The following is a 20,626-nucleotide window of genomic DNA, read 5'->3' as shown; positions in this document are numbered from 1 at the left end:
CTAGAAGTGGTACCTCAGGATTGGTTCATCACCATGGCAACAGGCTCTGCCATTCCGCCAAGCTTCCCCACCGTTGACGGACTGAGATTTCTCTGAACCTATAAGCCAATATAAAGCATTTCTCCCACAAACTGTTTCAGGTAGTTTTGTCACAGCAATACAGAATAAACTAATAGTGAGATGTGTTCAGTATTTTGTCATCTAAGGAGGCACAGGTGGTTCCTGCAGGCCCAATCCAAACCGTGACTTACTGGTGCCTCTGCACTTTTAGTTCTGAAGGCAACAGGTGTCCAGGGAGAAAATCCCAGAAGCCAGACTCCACTTCAGCCTCCGTCTGTACCAACCCTATCGCCTCTCGCTGTCACCAAAGATAAAAGTTACACAGAACACACAAAGAGAGAGCTGTGGCCACAAAACGGCAGAGAGTTCTTCCTCCTTCTTCTTTCGGAGAGGCTACCTCATTCAAGCATACTCCCTTCCTGAACAAGGAGCCAGGGCAGGTCAGAGCCGTCTGCCCACAGCAAGCTTCTTTTTTGTTTGTTTGTTTGTTTTTCGAGATAGGGTTTCTCTGTGTAGCCGTGGCTGTGCTGGAACTCACTCTGTAGACCAGGCTGGCCTCGAACTCAGAGATCCACATGCCTCTGCCTCCCAAGTGCCGGGATTAAAGGTGTGCGCCACCACAGAAAGCTTCTTTAGCGCCCTATACAGCCCAGTATTTGTATAGATCCTAGAGAACATGGCCAAGCGGATGGTGCATGCCATTAATCCCAGGACTCTAAGATAGATGCAGGGGGATCTCTGTGAGTCTGAGACCAGGCTGAGCTACACAGACAGAGCTACATAAAGAGTCTGCCTCAGAAATAATAAATCTTAAAACGAAAAGGCTTCGTGGGTAGTTCTACCGTGTAGCCCAGAGCCAAACAACAGATCCCAAGGTATGGAGAGACTTGGACCCCAGAGTAGCTGTTCTTAGACTGGCCACGCCTTACAGTCACTGAGTAGCTTTTGGCAACAGATTTAAAAAGTCCATCCCCGAAATGGCTTGATAGATGCAGGGTGGGCCCGAGAATGTGCATTTCTCACACATTCCAGGAGTCAGGGAAGCACCCACCCTTTCTCTTTGATGCCAATTGCAGGGGAATCTATGGTGAGCGTGTGGTGGAGCCCGCGATCTCTGTGCACCCCCTCGTGGTACAATGGGGCCTCTGCAGCTCCTGTGAGAGGCGCCTCACCCAGTTGAAGGGGAGGAGCCTGCACTAAGGACCCAGGTCCTCTGTAGGCGCTAGACCTTGGATACCGGAGGGGTAACGTCATAGGTCCCTAAAACCCTCATTCTCCCTTTATTTCATCTACCCACTACCCCAGGAATCTAGAGCGCCGTTATCCTTGTCTGAGGCGGCCGAGGGACAGGATAAATGAGGAGCCAGGCAAGGACACACATCCAGAAAATCTGCATGGGCCACCCCATGCCCAGCATCCTCTAACTTAATTCCGGTTACTAGAATTCTAATTATCCAGCAGCATCCCTGCTAGAGCCAGGTGGCCTTTTGTTTTGATTTTTTTTTTCGCTTGAGGTGTTTGCTTGCTTGCTTGTATGTTCTGTTTACACACAAACACACGCAGCAGCAGCAGCAGCAGCTCTTGTGAGTTGACATCTCTGCATACCTAAATGCTAGAAGTACCCTGTGGAAGGAGAGGAGCCTGTACTAAGGATCCAGGTCCCCTGTGGGTGCCAAACGGGTGTGTGTGTGTGTGTGTGTGTGTGTGTGTGTGTGTGTGTGTGTGTACATACTCTTGTCATGTCTCACACATGTAGATCAGAGGTTAGCTGTGGGAGTCAGTTCCCTCCTCCATCACATAAGCTGGAATAGAACTCAGAACATCATATTGCCCCAAACTCCTCTACGCCTTAGGCCCATCGAGAGCTGAGTCTTGCTTGGTTTTGATACAGGGACTCGTGTAGCCCAGGCTGACCTGGAATTACCTATGTAGACGAGGCTAGTCTTGAACTGATCCTCTAGCCTTCAGTCCCTGAGTGAAGATGTGTGCTACCACATACACGATGCCAAATGGACTCTCGGTGACACTGCTTTCCCAGTGTCCAGCTCTGAGTCTTGCACAGAGGGAGCCACCAATTACAGGCTGCGAGTCTCTGGTCATTTCTCTCATCTTGCTGTGTAACTTCCCTTGGGCATGGAACCTGCCTCGGGCCTCTGATGCCTCAGCCGTCCTCAGGCCTTGGAGGCCTTTTCCAGCCAGCAGTCGTGGATATCTAACACATAGATCTTGTCCTTATCTAGAGAATTCGTCACCTGTGGCCCCTTCCAGGAACGTTCCTGCACTTTGTAGGTCCTGAACGAATCCGCATTGCGCAGCCTGTGCTGTGGTTGCGTTTTCCGCCGCCAGAGGGCAGCCGTGCCCCACCCACCTCCGCCATTTAGGGCTCCCCGCAGATTCCCCTGTTCCTCCAGCGAGGGCTGCGGATCTGAAACCCTCCTCCTTGCCTCCCCTCACCCCTCACGGACCTTAGGGCCTCCACTCCACAGCTTCTCTGCTCTTCTTTTTTCTATTTTCGACCTTCAACTCCTTCTGTCCAGAGACCATATGGTTCTGGAATGTTCATCAATGCATCCGGGGTCTGGTTTATCCAACCCAAGAGAGTTATCCGTTGCGACCATTTAACATCAGCCAATAGGGACGACGCTGCTTGGCGCGCGCGCGCGCGCGCGCACACACACAGAATATACCTACTCCCCATGCTTGGATTTAACTCTCAGAGGCTCAGCTTTCCCTCCACCCCTTTCATCCACCTTTCTGGAGCCAGGTAGGACCTCAAAAGCCCTAACTCCAGAGTTCTTTGCCAAGGTTGTTGAGCTTGAATGGGGCACTAGGGTTGGAGAAGAAGGCCGCTCAGTCCCGAAGGCTGCAGCAGAAAACAGCCACATCGAGGAACCAAAGCCTCTGGGTGGTCTTCAGTAAAATTACCTCTGAGTTTGGGGTCTCCAGACTCCAGTGACCTGGGTTCCTGGCTATATGCTTTTCAGAGGAGTTGTCCTGCCCCCAACCCAGGACTTTTTTTTTTTTTTCCTTTTTCTTCTTTTGGTTGTCTCGAGATAGGGTTTCTCTGTACAGCCCTGGGTCCTGAAATTCACTCTTAGACTAGGCTGGCCTCAAACTCAGAAATCTGCCTGCCTCGGCCTCCCAAGTGCTGGAATTAAAAGCATGTGCCACCACTGCCCGGCTATACCCATACACTTGCAGCATCGCTGAAAGAGCCCGTTGTGTGTAGTTGACACATAAATATGCCAAGGGGCAGTCAGGGCTCTGACTATGGGAAGCATCATCAGGGGACCCTCTTTGGGAATGTGACATCTGAAGAGTCCTGAGGAAAAGCATACCAAGCAGCACGAGCAGCCTGTGCAAAGGTCCTGAGGTAGGACCCGGAGAATTAAAGACACAGAAGGGATTATGGGAAATGAGGCAAAAGATTGGAAGGGATCTCATGTGCGGACCTCAGTGACAGAGAAAAATTTCAGTGGCCACGGAGATGTCCTGTACCTAAAATGAGCAATGTGGTCACCGTTGGCCATGTAAAGCACCGAGCATGTGCAGATGGGACTTCAAAAACAATAACAATGTTTAGCTTTATTTCATTTGCATTCTATGTAAATTGAATTGCCTCTAGGTAGTCAATGGTGAACTGTCGGACAAAGAGGGTCCAGATCACTGTAAGATGTTTGGCTTGGTGTTAACATAGCAAGCTCTTCAGGGGTATGGAGAGAGAAGTGACACTACCGGGTGCCAGATGTGGCTGCTAAGACAACCCCCCCACCCCCACCCCTGGATGGCCATGCTGGCATTCCTGGCAGTGAGACACAGACCAGGCTAAAAGCCCAAGATGGAGTACAGGATTTTGCTCTGGGGTAAGGCTTGGGAAAAGGGACTGTGGCAATGCCCATGGTTAAACTGGAGTGTGGAAGGACAAGAGAGACATAGCGTCTTGGGAGCAGGACCCAGGGACGTCGTGTGTCAGCCATGACAGTACAGCATGCCCCTCAACCTAGTACGCACTCACACCATTTTCCAGACCACAGAAAAAAATCAACAGCTAAGATGCTTCATTGCTTCATTTGAGGATCCCAGGTCACAACACACAAGGACAGATACCTATAACTATTCAAGGGACAGTGACATGTGAGGCCCTCCCCAGCCACCAGACCCCAAGTCCATAAGCCTACATGAAGTGGGGTTTCCTTTCCAGCCCATGGGCCCCTCTGGTCTGCTTCTCCATCTGTCCCCTCATCGACACTGATCCTGGGAAGTGAGGAGAGGGGCCACCTCTGAGTATAAAGAGGTACCTACGCCCCTTGCAGTTTCTGTATGTCCCCACCGAGGAGCTGGACAGTTCAGTCTGGGTGTGAGGCTGGTCAGAACTTCTGTTACATCCTAGAGGGTCCAGGTACCACGAACTGGTCACTTCCTAGGGATAGAAAGTTGAACACACACACACGCACACACACACGCACACACACGCACAGGAACAAGAGGGTGCAAAGTGCTGTGCAGGGCAAAGCATTATCTACACATCGGAAACACAGAACTGGGCATCCGGGGCTTCTGGCACGTAGCACTACAGGAAAACACACAGCTGAGGCGCCTGTTCTCAGGGACAGCTGAGGCTGGAGCCTGAGGCCAGCATCAGCCAGGGTTACTTGGGGGACCAATGATGCCAGGGTGGGGCACAGCAACTGCTTCCTACAATAGGGACACTTGACCCTTTAAGGGGATCTGGGGTATTTACTGCACACAGTAGCGGGGGGTGGGATGGGGGGGTGAACAAGGGACTCCATTGTTATACGAAGTCAAGAGTTACAAGGGCGAACAGCTGAGGAGTGGCCAGCGACAGCTGGGGAGTCACAGCAGGAGGGGCAGGGCTTGCCCAGAAAACCACAAATCTGGACTTCACGTAACTTTTCCAAATCAGAACATATTGGCAGGGAGTTACCAGTTCAACCTGTGGACAGGGGCTGGTGAGGGAGACTTGGCTTTCTCTTTCCCACATGCAGAGCCTCCAAAGGGTGGGCTGATGCAAACGCCTTCCCTTCCTTCCCTCCTCCCCTCCACCCCAATTCCCCTCTTCTCCCTCCTCATCCAGCCCCGCCCCTCAGCATTCCCCTCCTCTCCTCCCATTTTTATTCCTCCTCCTGATCCCAGCCCCCTCAGACTTTCATTTACGGAATACCTTCCCCTCAAAACACACACACACACACACACACACACACACATGCGCGTGCGAACACACAGACACGCGCGCGCGCGCGCGCACACACACGCGCGCACACACACACACACACACACACACACACACACACACACACACACACACACGGCCCTTAACCCTTCCAAGCTCCCCTAACGCCTATCCTATAGTGCCCAACACTCTTGCTTCTCCCTAAGGCCCAGTCAGAGCCAGAGGTGGCTCAAAGTAGATCCCAACTTGTCGGCCAGAAACAGGTGTCTGGAAACATGGGCAGGCAGGGAAGCCAGGCATCCACACACACACTCACGCGCGAGGCGGGGGAGGTGGGGCTCCAGAAGTAGAGCAGAGCCCTTCGGTGTCTTCACGCCCATTTCTCCTCCTCACCCACCGGCCACTGCATTCGAGTGTCTTGTCTCTTTTTTCCTTGTCGTATCTAGGCTGCAGCCATAATGATCGCTCACGCTTCTGTTCACGGAACTGAGAGGGAAAGCTGGGCACCGGCCATAGCCAGCCAGGGACGCGGCAGAGCACAAAGCAAATGCACACGGTTAAGCGAGAGGGGGACTGCAGGGAGGAGAGAGAATAGGAGGGAGGGAGGGAGAGGGAAGTCCACACAGAAGAGACAGGGCTCGTAGTGACATCTGCGGCACTAACGGCATTTGGGCGCCCGCCTTGGGCCCCTGCGTGCTTTCTTTCCGCGGGTAGACTTCGGAACAGCTGCTGGCTGTCCCTTGGCCTCGCCAGCCCTGGCACGGGCCCCGGCGCCTGCGGATCCCTTCTTCTTCTTGTTGTTGTTCCCCGCATGGTCCTCGGTTGAAGCCCCGCTCCCCGCTTTCTTCTCTGGGGTGACAGCCCGGCCACGCCCGCGGCCACCCCTGCGGGTTTTGCGTGCCCGGGACGCGGTAGAGACGGCGGTGGCGCCGGCCGGTGGAAGGCCTTTGGAGCCGGTGCGCGCTCTCTTGGCGCGCGGCTTCTTGGATACGCTGTCGCCAGGTTCTGACTCTTCGCTGTCAGTGTCCTCGGAATCTCCCTCTGATTCTGTGTCTGAATCCTCGTCCGATTCCTCGTTGGATTCTAGATTCTCCTGGGAGGCCAGGAAAGCCAGGACCTCAGATAAACCACCTTGGCTATGATCACACTTCCGGCCACCACTTCCACCACTGCCCCACCTGCTGGCTTCTTCCTCTCTCACGGCTTCCACCATATCTTGCGCAGCCAGGAGTGCCACCAGCTCCAAGAGGCCACCCTGGTGGCCCTCAGCGGTCCAGCCTCTGAGGAGACCTAGCCCAGACTTCTTTCCCTTGGGGCAGTTCTCTGCTTCGGCCAAGGTAGAAATGCATTCCAGAAGATTCCCATCTTCCTCTGCCTTCCTCAGGACCATGGCGTCCACCTGACGGCCTGCCTCCTCTACCTTCACCCTAGGCCCAGAGGTGTCCTTGGCCATGACGGACAGGACTTGAGGAAGGACATCTTTTTTGTCTTTTTTATCGCCCCAGCCGAGGGTCTCAATCACGGAAGCGATTTTTAGCATTTCCTCTCTGGCAGAGGGGTCAGCGGGGTCTGTATAAGCCACGATAGCCACAAACTCGGGGCTATCCATTACTTCCTTTCCTTGCTCTCCGTTTTCCAGAGATTCGCTGTCGGAATCATCATCGTCGTCATCTTCGTCGTCGTCCTCATCTTCTTCATCTTCATCATCATCATCTTCATCATCATCATCATCTTCCACCTCTGTATCCACCTCCACTGCAGGGGTATCTCTCACAGCCAGTAGCGCGACTAAATCAGGGACCCCGCTCTTTTCGTCTTTGATGTTTAAGCAGATAGACTCTGTCCCAGGAAGGTCTTTCTCTATCTCTTCCTTCTTGGCTTTGTCGGTGACAGTGACAAGTGCCAAGAACTCTCGGGGGCCATCTCCTTCCTCCTGGTCACCCCGAAAGGCCCACTTCTTGGTGAGCTCTTTGGCAGCTGCTTGGAGCGTGGCATACAGGGCCCTCTGGTCTTCATCTACGCTCAGGTCCTCTGCGTAGATCTCCTCTATGACGATCCCCAGGCTGTCATCGGAAGAGTCTTCCGACTCACTCCTGGCTCGGCGCCCTCCCCGGCTCCTCTTCTGGCCCTTCTGAGCCGTCAACTTGTGGCTTCTGGATCGGCGCTTGCCTCCCCGACGGCCCCGACGGCCGCTTCTAGCTGCCCCTTCAGAGGAGCCAGCCTTCTTGGCCTCCTTCCCTAATCCCTTGGCCTGGGCCTGGGCCTCTAATACCAGAGGGATGGCTATTTCTCTGAAGTCATCCATGGGTCTTTCATCCAGCAACAGGCGCCTCATCTGCCTAAGGACCCGCGCATCTTGCCCGCGGTCCTTACTCAAGATTTTCCAGATCCCATTCTCTCCCCTAATGTGGATAGGAATGGCAGAGTGATCGAAGTCAGCCCCAAATTCTACAAGGGCGGCCTGAGACTTCTCCTTGGTCACAGCTCTCACAGTCCGAAGCCTGTAGTTGCCTAGGGGCTGCAAATTCGGCCTCAGGGTAGCTTCGATGTCCGCCTGCTGCAGGCGCTCAGGGATGCCAGTGATCAGGAGGGCCCTGTGCACCTCCACTTCCAGCTCCTTACACCAGTCTTGCAAAAGGTTCATCGTCATGGCGCTGCCCGGCGGAGGCTAATCTTAGGCGGGAGGGAGCCCGAGAAAGGGGTGGGCTGCTGAACACGAGCTGGGTCAATCCTACTCTGGAAAGGCCACCCGCAGGGTGAGAGGCCGGACTCTGGGTGTGGGGCTCTAGGCTACAGCTACCTGCTAGCTGGCCGGACACAACGATCTTCCCCCGGGGCAATCGGAGGGTCCGCAGGGGGCTTACGTGTTCGTTCTCCGGGCTGATCCGGGTTGCTCCTCCCTTCCCTTTGTCCCTGACAAGCTAGGTGACTGGACGCCGCTGGTGGGGTACAGGAGGGCGACGATCAACGCACCTGGTGGGCGTGGGGCTGGGTGGGAGCGGCGGCTCGCCTGTGCTCCCGCGGAGTCTGGAGTGAAACGCGTACCCAGGTCTAGACGCTCAGCGGGGCCGCTGCAGAACGGCAGCCTCTGTCTGCGCCTGCGCAGACCCAGTCACCTCTCCGCCCCCTCCTGCTAGTCCCCGTCTCCATAGTAACACTGCGGGCAGCAGCTGGGGTCTGCCAGGTTACGGTCGCAGCAGCTGCTCTTAAAGGGCCAGGTGGGAAGGAGGGCTTGGGGAATGGTGAGCCAAGAAGGAGGACAAAGTCACTGTGGAAACCACTGAAGGAGATCAGTCTCGCTTCAAGGGGTAGAGACCACCTTGGAAAGAATAGAGGCTTCCACCAGGGTCATTTATTTTGGCTTTGTTTTTTGAGGCAAGGTCTCCTGTAGACCAGGTTAGCCTTGAACTTGCCATGTAGCGGTAGCCAAGAATGACCTTGAAGTTCTGATTCTGCCCGCTTCCACCCTCCTGCGATTACAGGCTTGAGTGATGTCTAGCATGCGCTGTTTTATTAATACATCTCTGGGGTTCGAGGCCAGGGTTTCCTGCATGCTGCGCAAGCGCTCTACCAACCAAACTACATCCTCATTCCTGCGGGACAGATAGACCTCTGATTAATAAAGCCCCAAATCAAATTGTCCTTTGGAGGTGTGACCTCACACAGGCTCTATGTTTTACTGTTTAGAGTTCTCGGTATCAAGCAGAGATGCCCAGGTCAGCAGTCCTTTATGAGCTGAGGGGTATCATTTAGGGTGCGTGGGACTCAGTGAGTACAGTTCCTATAGTCTGTTTCTGAATCAGGATCTCACTTTATAGCCCAAGTTAGCCACAAACTCATAGAGAACTGTCTGCCTCTGCCTCTGCCTCTCTGCCTCTCTCTCTGCCTCTCTGCCTCTGCCTGCTGAATGTGGGATTAAAATTGTATGCTAGCATACCTGGATCCTTTTGGGGTTTGGTTTTTGAAACAAGGTATCACTATGTAGCCCAGGCTAGCCTCAAATTCCTGGCCATCCTCCTGCCTCAGAATGCTGGGATCATAGGTGTGAGCCACTGTACCCAGATATTTCAAATTCTTTATTTTGAATTTTTTGTTTAATTTATGATTAGTGTGTGTGTGTGTGTGTGTGTGCATATGTATGATGCATGTGCAGTGGGGCATGGTACGGCGTATATATGTATGGAGGTCAGAGGACAACTCCTAGGTCAGCTCTTACCTACCATCATACCCAGGCTCCATTGCTTTGCCCTTGAGCTGCCTGCCCCTCACTCCATGGGTCGAATAGACTCACTGTTGAATTTATACTCTATCCTTATTGCTTTCACAGCTGCAACTTGGAGAATCTTCTAGAACTTTCCCTGACCTGTTTGCTTTTCTGTGAAATGGTGACAGCCATTGTTCCTTTTTCTAAGGGTTCTCCTGGAGACCCTAACCCATGAGAGGGAGGGGAGAGAAGCTGGCTTAGCAGCCTCTCCCTGAACAATGGCTGTGTGTACTGTTTATCAGGCCTGACATTACATAAGCATTTGTTAAATAATAAAGAAACAAACAGAACAAAACCACCTTGGGTTCCCATCATCCTCTGGCTTTGTTATTTGCTTTGTCAGTGGAGAAAAAAAAAAGGTTGATGGCTCAGTTCCCATGGCAACCAGGCACTGCACAAACTGCTTACCTGCTCTCAATTTTCCCTGCTCTTCCGTTCATCTTCGAGATCCTAAAATGGATGTCTCTCGGACAGAAACACCACACTAGCCTCATATGCAAAATGCCTGCGTGACGTGACATTTTACAGTAGCCATCATTAATACAAAGCTGAAGTGAATTTTCTGAACAGATCTTATCTACCCACGAAGCTCACAATCTCCGAATCGGCTTGGGTTCCCAAAGATTTTTTTTTCACATTTCTTTCAGTGTGAGCATGTGTGTGTGTGTGTATGCATGTGGGTGAATGTATATGTGTGCATGTGTGAATTTGAGGGTGTGTACACTCGAGTGCTCATGTGTGTGAGTATGTGTGTGCATGTGTGCGCACATGCATGTCTGTATGCGTACATGTGTGCATATGCATGCACATGTGTACAGTTCAAAAGACAACTTGGGTCAGTTCTCTCCTTCCACCGAATGGAAACTGAGGATTAAGCTCTTGTCTTCAGGCTTGGTAGCAAACACCTTTAGCTGTTGAGTCAGCTTCCTGTCCCTAGTTTGGGGTTTGTCCATTTGTTTTGAGACATACTTTCGCTCTGTAGCCCAGGCTGTGCTTAAACTTACAACAATCCTCCTGTCTCAGCCAACTATTGCTGGGGTTACATGAAGCGACCCACAATGCCTGGCTGTAGACTACGACCATGTGTCTACCGTATGTCATTACACAAAGCCATGAGTGGGCCATTGTTCGTTCTATTGTTCATAATGAGTCTCTTTGGAACAGACAAGGGTTCAGCAGCCACGGGTGGATTCCAGGAGTTCTTTCTGAGGAAATCATTAAGGATGTGTGTGTGTGTGTGTGTGTGTGTGTGTGTGTGTGTGTGTGTGAACATGGAGGTACTGGAGTGATTTGGATCCTCAGGACAAGATGAGAAGCCTAAATCAGATACATTTTTTCCATCTGCTGTGGACAGCTGTAGGGAAAACTCACATGGAAATGGATACCATATAATGAACTAACCCATCTCTGTGTATGATGGAGGGCACTGGAGATGGCTCAGCAGGTTAGGAGCCCACTGCCACACCTGAGGACCCAGGCTCAATTTCTGGGTAACTTTTTGTTGTTTAAGCTGTCCTGTAACCCACACATACACATGGTGGCCACTCATGAAGTCTCATGAACACACACTAAAACAGCAGTAAATAAAAATGAGCCTTCAAGATGCCACAGCAGGTTAAGGCATTTGTCAATAAGCCTGAAGACCCGAGTTCTATCCCCGGACCCCAGAGTAAAAGGAGACAACCAGAAATTATCACGGCTGGACGCTGTCTTCTGACCCCCACTCACAGGCCAGGTATACATGTACCACAGACACACACAAAACAAAGTAAATAAATACATGTAGTAAAGTAATAAAAAAATATAAAGTGTACAACTCATTGCTCACATAGTGATATACATCTGTCACTCTGTATACTAGCTTGAAATCTGGGGGTGGGGGTGGCCACATAAAGTCTTATTACATTGTTCTGGCTGACCTAGAATTCTCCTGCCTCTGCCTCTCCAGAGCTAGGACCCCAGGTATGCAAAGCTACATCCAGCCTAAGCCTTTGTAATTTTAAGGTATGTTCTGTTTGAGGTATGTAGCCCAGGCTATCCTTGAACTCCTGATCCAATCTCCTTACATAGGCATACTGGACATGCTAGGAATACAAATGTGTACCACTAAGCCTGGGGTTTTGTTTTGCTTTTTTGTTTTTCTTGGGTAGAGAATTCAGAACCCAGAAACTCCCAGAAGGTAGGGTGTGGTGCTGAAGAAGCAGAGGCTCTTGCAGGCAGAGACAATCCAGAGCGTCAGATAAGGGTAGACTAGAACCTTGCTTCCCTAAGCAAAGGAGTAAGTGGGACCAGCCAGGAGCATCCAGAGCCCCACGAGGGTGCTGTCCAACGCTTCCCTGGACACTTCCTCTGGATCCAGGAAGGACCTGTGACTGCACAAGCTGCACCCCCTGAGGTTCCCATGGAAACAAATGACTGGAAGAAAAGACCCTATAAAATGTTTTATGAAATTCTTTTCTAATTCCTGTGTTTAAGGGGGGGGAGGGAGCTGGCATGCTAGCGCCTGCCACCCTGTCATGGCAGGCGATGGAGGAAGGAGAATCAAGAACTCAATGACAGCTTTCACTGCATACCAAGTGCCAGTCTCAGAGCTATGAGTCTCAGACGGTAAAAAGGAGGGAGGATGCTGGAGAGATGAGTTAGTCAAACAGTACTTACCACAGAAACATAAGGAACTGACTTTGGTCCCACAGCACCTACATAAAGGCTTGGCCCAGCTCTGCACACTTGGTTGTTTTGTTTTGTAAGATTATTTATTTATTTATTATATGTAAGTTCACTGTAGCTGTCTTCAGATACTCCAGAAGAGGGCATCAGATCTCATTACAGATGGTTGTGAGCCACCATGTGGTTGCTGGGATTTGAACTCAGGACCTTCCAAAGAGCAGTCATTGCTCTTAACCTCTGAGCCATCTCTCCAGCCTCAGCTGAACACACTTGTAATCTCAGTGCCAAGGAAATAGAGACATGAGGATCCCTGCAGTGCTATGGGCCAAGCAACTTGGCTGAATCCAGGAATTCCAGCTTCAAAGAAAGACTTTGCATCAAAAAGCAAGGTAACAGGCCAGTGAGTTGGCTCAGTGGGTAGTGAGGCTTGCTGCCAAGCTGGAGGACCTGTGTTCAAGACCTGTGTTCAATACCTGATGCCAACTCTTGCAAGCCCTCCTCTAACCTTTTCACTCACGGTGTGGCACACACACGAATATGTGCACATATAAATGTAATGATTTTCTTAAAAGATTTTGTTTTTTAATTAAAGTGGAGAGCGATTTGAGGAAGATACCTGACAGCAACCTTTGACTTACACACACGCACACACACACACACACACACACACACACACACACAGTTGCACTGTGGGGCTGCGAAGAAGGGAGGAGAAAGAGAGGAAGAGAGAGAGAGAGAACATGCCAAAGTGATGGCAGAGTAAGAATTCTAAAACAAAAACACTAGCTGCCCTTTTCACTGCCAATCTCTTCCCAGTGTTCAATGGAATTTTCCAGAGCCTGTGTGGTGTTTGATATCACAGCTGACAAGGAAGGAGTAGGTAGGCGGGCTATGGAGTGACACATGAATGAGATTTTTCAAAGCCTCACAAGAAATTGTCCCCTCCCAGGCAGGCCCAGGGAAAGGCACACAAAGCGGGGTGTGTGTGTGTGTGTGTGTGTGTGTGTGTGTGTGTGTGTGTGTGGAAAGTTGTAGAAGCTGAGGATGGGGAGGAGTGCCAGAAATGCTGTTCAAAAACCATAGCAGCTGTGGCTAAGCGCTCAAGACCTGTGCATCGCATGCACGCGCACTAGAGCATTCACACATACAAACACAGAGGGAGCAAAACAACAACCACGACAAAAACCAAATGGGAGTAGGAGGGGGACTAACTGGATAGCAGAAGGTTCTTGTAGGATTGAGAAGGGGGATAAGAGATGGCAAGTGAGCCTGGCATGGTGGCCCATGCCTTTAATCCCTGCACTCCAGAGGCAGAGGCAGGTGAATCTGTGTGAGTTCAAGGCCAGCCTGATCTACGAAGCCAGTCCAGGATAGTCAAGGCTGCACAGAAGAGCCCTATCACAAAGGGGGGGGAGGGATAAGTGGTCCCCTGATCACAATACATTGCATCCATCTGTGAAATTGCCAAAGTTAATTTTTTAAAAAGAAAGAAGATCCACTTTAAGCAAGAAAGTTTGTTGAAGGGCCTTCACCATTTTCTATGCCGTCAAATTTGGGGGGGGGGTTGTTTTTAGAGACAAGGTTTCTCTGTGTAGCCCTGACTACTGGCTGTCCTGGAACTCATTCTGTAGACCAGGCTGGCCTCAAACTCAGAGATCTTCCTGCCTCTGCCTCCTGAGTGCCGGGACTGAGGGCATGCACTGCTGCCTCTACTGCCTCTGTCAAAAATTTAAAAACAAATATAATTTATTTGAGCTATATCTCTGTGAAGCCCAGGCTAGCCTTAAATTCAGTTCCCCTCAGCTTCTTAGGTACTGAGATGGCTTGCCTGGCTGGCTTTTTCTCCCCCTCTTTCTCTCTTTCTCTCTTTCTTTCTGTCTGCCTGTCTGTCTGTCTGTCTGTCTTTCTTGAACATATGATCCTGGCTCTACCTCCAAGGACTAGGATTGAGGTGCTTTTTGAAAAAAGATCAAACATATTTGCTTTCATCTTTTTTGTTTGTTTGTTTGTTTGTTTTTTCGAGACAGGGTTTCTCTGTATAGCCCTGGCTGTCCTGGAACTCACTCTGTAGATCAGGCTGGCCTCGAACTCAGAAATCTGCCTGCCTCTGCCTCCCAAGTGCTGGGATTAAAGGCTTGCGCCCTCTGATCTACACACACACACACACACACACACACACACACACACTGTGACACACTCCTGTGCACAAGAACACACACACACGATAGATAGATAGATAGATAGATAGATAGATAGATAGATAGATAGATAGATAGATAGATAGATAATTGAAAAATCCCTCTCTAAGACAGGTAAAGGAAAAGGAAAATGAAAAGTCTGGAATTTTCTGAGTCAGAGACCACACTGCCTTAGAGAATACATCACAATGTTCCCTGGCGCCCCCAGATAAGCAAATGATTGCGAGGTTGTTTTTTGCAGCAGGCTATGACTGAGCTGTGTGGGAGCTGAGAGCATACAGGTTGGTCCTCTCTCTGCTTCCTCTTCAGCCCCACAGGCTCCGTTGCCCTGGCAACCAGATCAGCACATCCCAGCGCAAAATCAATTTAACCACCTCGCGTCTGAGTCCGGATGGAGGAAATGCCCTACAGAATATGGGTTTTGAAGAGCTGTTCTTAATTTTATTTTTTATTTCCAATTAGTCGATAATAAACTTTATTAAAAATAAATGAATTAGAACAAAAATCTGTTGATCTTGCCTGCCTCCATGTCTTTAAAGTGACACATAGACGTGTGCACACACAGATGCACACACAGGTGCACACACACAGGCACACACCCACCCTTTTTTTGTTTGCTTGTTTGTGTCTTGAGAGTCTCGTGTAACCCAGGCTAGCCTCGAATTCCCTGATCTTTCTGCATCCACTTCCTGAGTGCCGGGCCGAAGAACACGCTCCCACAATGTCTAGTAAAATACTCCTTTTCTTTTTCTTTTTTAGACTGGTTCCTCTCTCCTGTTCCTCCCTTTCCCTGAGTGACCCTTCATTTCTTTTCAATGCCAATACTTTATTTTCACATTTTTTGTAAAATGGGTATCGCTGCCAGAGGACAGTACATGCTTGTGCTCTAAGTAGTAGGAATGCTGAAGCAGGAGACTAACCTAAGCTATATATATCAAGACCCTGACTCAAAATATCATAAATAAGCATGTAAATTTATTTTATTTTATTTTATTTTATTTTTGGTTTTTCTTTTTTTTTTTCTGGTTTTTTGTTTTTTTTGTTTTTGTTTTTGTTTTTTTCGAGACAGGGTTTCTCTGTATAGCCCTGGCTGTCCTGGAACTCACTCTGTAGACCAGGCTGGCCTCGAACTCAGAAATCCGCCTGCCTCTGCCTCCCAAGTGCTGGGATTAAAGGCGTGTGCCACCACCGCCCGGCAGTATATAAAATGTTTTAAATTTATATAGAAGCTGGGTAGTGGTGATTGTGGTGGTGCACATCTTTAATCCCTGAACTCAAGAGGTGGAGGTGGGCTGACCTCTGAGTTCAACACCAGTCTGATCTACCCAGAGAATTCTAGAACAACCAGGACCGCACAGAGAAAACAAAACATGTATGTGTCAGGGTGCAGTGCCCCGGGCAGACAGAAGAGGGCGCTAATCTCCTGGAGCTAGCGATCCTGGCGCCTGTGAGCCACCAAGCATGGGAACTGGGAACCTGACCCAGGTCCTTTGGAGAAGCATATGTTTTTAACTAGTCAGCCATTTCTCCAGTGCACCCCCGCCCCGTTTTTTCCTTTCCTTTTGGGGCTAGAGAGATGGCTCAACAGTTAAAAGCACTGGCTGCTCTTCCAGAGGACCCAGGTTCAATTCCCAGCACCCACGTGGCGCCTCACAACTGTTGATAATTCCAGTTCCAGGGGTTCTGACACCCTTACACAGACAATCACACATTCAGGCAAAACACCTATGCACATAAAACAAATAAATAAGTAAATCGGTTTTTTTATTTGTATAATATTTTGTTTATACAAATAAAAAAAAAAGTGTGCCAAGGGATGGTGGGATGTCTCAGTGGGTAAACACCTGTTACCTGATGACCCAAGTTCAAACCCTGGACCCACACAATGAGAAAAGAACTACCTCCAGACGTTGTCCTCTGATCTCCACAAGTGAGTCATGTCTGCCACACATACAATAAACAAATATACTTTAAACTTTTAAGGATGCTAAACTTGGGTTAAGATTATCAAAGCACACATAATAAGATGTATCTAAATGGAGTTGTGCTGCACAGATGCTGCACATCTGTAATCCCAGTTCTAGGGAGGTAGAGGGGAGAGATCAGGTGTTGATGTCCCAAGCTACACACTAATCACTGGATTATGAACCTCAGGCTGGCAGGGTGGTGCACCCCTTTAATCCCAGCACTGGGGAGGCAGAAGCAAGCCAACCTCTGTAGTTTGAGGCCCGCCTTGTGCGTATAATGAGCTCTTGGACAGCCAAGGCTATGTAGAGAGACCCTGTCTCAAAAAACAAAAACAAAAAACAAAACAAAAAATATTTTAAAAAGATTAAAGGGGCTGGAGAGATGGCTTAGTGGTTAAGAGCACTGACTGCTTTTCCAGAGGTTCTGAGTTCAATTCCCAGCAACCAAGTGGGTGGCTCACAACCATCTGTAATGAGATCTGATACCCTCTCCTCGTGTCTCTGGAGATAGTACAGTATACTCATATAAATAAAACAAATTGGGCTGGAGAGAGGGCTCAGTGGTTAAGAGCACTGACTGCTCTTCAGAAGGTCCTGAGTTCAAATCCCAGCAACCACATGATGGCTCACAACCATCCGTAATGAGATCTGACCTCTTCTGGGGTGTCTGAAGACAGCTACAGGGTACTTAGATACAATACTAAATAAAACTATAAAAAATAAAATAAAATAAATCTTTTTTTTTTTAAAGGATCCAAACCTCTTAGGGCTATCAAGAGATGGCTTGAGTAAAGCCACATGCCACCAAGCCTGACAACATGATTTGATCCCCAGAACTTTCGGGAAGGAAAAAAATCAATTTCTACAAAATTTAAAATGAAAAAATATTTTTTTCATTTTAAAAAGATTAAAGGGGCTGGAGAGATGGCTCAGTGGTTAAGAGCACTGACTGCTCTTCTAGAGGTCCTGAGTTCAATTCCCAGCAACCACATGGCGGCTCACAACCTCCTGACCTTTCCTTCCTTATGACCCCTAGCCAGCCCTCTTTCACCAGTCCTCCCGACCAATCAGATTCCTCATTACTGTGGAGTCACTGTTACTATGCAGGAACGGAATAGACAGGCTCAGGGCCCTACTTACCCTGGGACCTAGAACTAACCTTGCCTGGATCCAATCCAGTCCTGGACTCTAAGGGAATGTGAGCCAGTTAAGCCCTTTACACTAATCATCTTAAATAAATTTACTTGGGTTTCTATGCTTGGAACCCACAGGTTATTTATAAGTGGAATATAGTAGCTTATGGCTGTAATTCCAACATTCAGGAAGCTGAGGCAGGAGAGTCATGAGGTCAAGGCTAGTCTAGGCTGCATAGTGAAACTCTATCTCAAAAAATGAGGTTAGGTTTGGAACAGTGATGGCTCTGCAGATAAAGGTGCTTGGCACTCAGTCTAACAACCTGGGTTGTATTCTCAGGCACCAGAAAATGGAAATAGAGATTGACCCCTTCAAATGGCCCTCTGACCTCCACCCATGTTCTGTGAGGCTGGCTTGCCCTCTCTCACACACATTAAGTAAATACAATGTAATTTTAAAGCATAAAGGCAAAAACAAACTTTGGGAAAAAAAAAAACGCAAAGAGTTTGAGTAACCCATAACCTACAGCACTGTTCAGGCTCCCAGATAAATTGGCATAGGAGGATAGGGCACTGTCTTCAGGAAAAACAGAAGGGTGCCCCTATGTTCTGGGGCTTGGCACCATAATTTGTCATGGATGCCGAGGCTTTGTGACTGTTGGACCCCGAGGTGTCTTGTCAACAGGGAGCATGGTCTCATTGCCCCTGGAGCCCGATCGCCCTTCAGGAATGCGCCCGATCACGGAGCGTCCAGAACAGACACATGCTTGCAAGGACCATGGGCTCAACCACAGGATGGACCTCGCATAAAGAAGTCGTTATTGAGTTCCAGGACAGCCAGGGCGATACAGAGAAACCCTGTCTCGAAAAACCAAAAAAAAAAAAAAAAAAAAAAAAAAAAAAAAAAAAAAAAAAAAAAAAAAAAAAAAAAAAAAAAAGTCGTTATTTATCCTTAGCTCCGATTTTGATTACTTCTAATGCGGTTTTTACTGTTCAGTCCATTTATTGTTGCTCATATGTATATGTTTTTTTAGAATTATCCATTCAATATTGGAAAATCAATTAGGGGTTCATCCCTGGGGAAGACTAATTCTCTCCCTCCCTCAGCGCGGGAATCTCACGAATTTCTCCCATCCACATTGTCATGTCAGCTGCTGTTCAGGTCTTATTCAGGCAGCCATATTGTTGAGATGTCATGGATGTAGCTTCCCTGTCATTGTATATAAAAGATACGATCTCACAGCTCCACACTAGCCTCCTGATAGAAACCATATACAGCACCTCACAACCTGTTATAATGCAGAGAACCATGAGGAGCTCAACCCCCGTTTGTACATACACAACGCAAGCCCTACACCTTTTTGGTTTTTGGAGAGAGTTTCTCTGTGTAGCCTTGGCTGAAACTCGCTCTGTAGACCAGACTGGCCTCAAACTCAGAGATCTACCTGACTCTGTCTTCCAAGTGCTGGATTTTTTTTTTTTCCTGTCTCAAAAAGGTTCATTTTTTACTTGGTCCGAAACTTGGGAGAGGCTCCAGAGCGGTTACAAAGCTGCCTAGTGGCTTGAGAGGTTCATTCAGGTGGAGGTCCCGAGGCGGGCTGGTGCAGAGCAGAGCGGGGGAGCCCCTTGGAAGGCACAGAGGCCACCTGGTCGTGCTTGAGAGTGAGGCGCTCAAAGAGATACTCGCCCAGAGATCCCTGGGGCACGCCGGTCTGCGCTGGTTGTGGCCCTGCCACCCTACGGAGGTTGGTCAGGTGGTTGCCCATCTTCTTGATGAGTTTCATCTCCTTATGCAGGAAGTGGTTCTCCAAGAAATCAGAGATGAGGGTCTGTGCGGGCAGAACCCAGGGCATGCAGATACAAGAGGGCCTGGTTCAGATTCTTCTCCAGGGCCAAGGTAGCTTCCATAGCCTCCTGGGTTGTACCCCATTCATCTTGAGATTGCTTCTGCACATCCTGGAAGAGCGCACGCCCCCCCCCCCCGCGATCGTCCTGCAACTCGAGGAGATGCTCGGCGCCCTCGAGCTTCTCCTCAGCCAATTCGTGGAAGAAGTGGCCTACGCCCTCCAGAGCCATGTCATCCCGATCAAAAAATAAGCCCAGAGAGGTAGGTGTAGGAGGCCCGCAGGTGCAAGTTGGCCAGGCGGTTCACCGCAGCTTCCACTTCGGTGGAATAATTCTGACGAATCTGACAGGTCATGGCCGGTCCGGAGTAGGGGACTGACCTAGGAACCTAAGGCTGCGAGGAGATGACCCCGGAGGCTGAGACTGGAGAGACTTGTAAGGCAGTTGGAAGCTAATAAAGTGGGAGTCCCCGGGTCTGTTCCGTCCGCTCCCAAGTGCTGGATTTAAAAGCATTTACCACCAAGGCATGGCTAGAAGCCCTACAACTAAGGCTCAGGAACATCATGGAAGATGTCTTTTTTTAAAAGATTTATTTATTTATTTAATGTATGTGAGTACACCGTCCCTGTCTTCAGACACACCATGTGGTTGCTGGGAACTGAACCCAGGACCTCTGGTAGAGCAGTCAATGCTCTTAACCACTGAGCCATCTTTCTAGCCCTATGGTAGATGTCTTAGCTAAAGTTTTATTGCTGTGAACAGACACCATGACCAAGGCAACTCTTATAAAGGACAACAGAAGTCTAGTCCATTATCATCAAGGTGGGAGCATTGGCAGCATTCAAGTAAACATGGTGCAGGAGGAACTGAGAGTTCTACATCCTCATCTGAAGGCTGCTAGCAGAATACTGACTTCCAGGCAGCTAGGGTGAGGGTCTTAAGCCCACACCCACAGTGACACACCTACTCCAACAAGGCCACACCTTCTAATATCGCCACTCCCCAGCCAGCCTGGTCTCTAGAGTGAGTTCCAGGACAGCCAGGGCTATACAGAGAAACCCTGTTTTGAAAAAGAAAACAAAAACAAACAAACAAAGAAACGGTTCAGCCGTGAACACAAAACCAAGGGCTGGAGTGTAGCTTTGTGGATAGGATGCTTGCCTAGCATGCACAAAAATCTGCGTTTGATCCCCAGTAACTCATAAAGCCAGCTACATGCCTGTCATTTCAGGACTCCAAAAGTGGAAGTAGTAGGATCGGGAGTTTGGAGGCAGAAGGATGGGAGTTCTAGGCCGGGGGGG

The 20,626-nt window shown here is 49.5% G+C and overlaps 1 protein-coding gene and 1 pseudogene across 2 annotated transcripts; both read right to left on the bottom strand.

Moving 5' to 3' along the window:
- Positions 1-3,616: 3,616 nt before the first annotated feature.
- Pnma8b (PNMA family member 8B) lies at positions 3,617-8,384 on the bottom strand. The gene is made up of 2 exons (XM_031385471.1): positions 5,568-8,384; positions 3,617-4,480 (listed from the first exon to the last, which is right to left on the bottom strand). The coding sequence occupies exon 1, from the start codon at positions 7,899-7,901 to the stop codon at positions 5,910-5,912; it is 1,992 nt and encodes a 663-aa protein (XP_031241331.1). The 5' UTR covers positions 7,902-8,384; the 3' UTR covers positions 3,617-4,480; positions 5,568-5,909.
- Positions 8,385-19,013: 10,629 nt separating this feature from the next.
- LOC116101709 lies at positions 19,014-19,680 on the bottom strand (annotated as a pseudogene). Its single transcript, XR_004122899.1, has one exon. The product of XR_004122899.1 is annotated as a ferritin light chain 1 pseudogene (transcript).
- Positions 19,681-20,626: the final 946 nt, after the last annotated feature.

The sequence above is a fragment of the Mastomys coucha genome, unplaced genomic scaffold, assembly GCF_008632895.1.
Source record: "Mastomys coucha isolate ucsf_1 unplaced genomic scaffold, UCSF_Mcou_1 pScaffold21, whole genome shotgun sequence".
Taxonomy (NCBI): domain Eukaryota; kingdom Metazoa; phylum Chordata; class Mammalia; order Rodentia; family Muridae; genus Mastomys; species Mastomys coucha.
The sequence above is the reverse complement of the archived record's forward strand: the minus strand, read 5'-3'. Positions and strand labels throughout refer to the sequence as shown.

What these genes read in the sequence shown, in the direction of transcription:
- Pnma8b (XM_031385471.1), bottom strand. Translation starts at nt 7,901, where the DNA reads ATGACGATGAACCTTTTGCAAGACTGGTGTAAGGAGCTGGAAGTGGAG.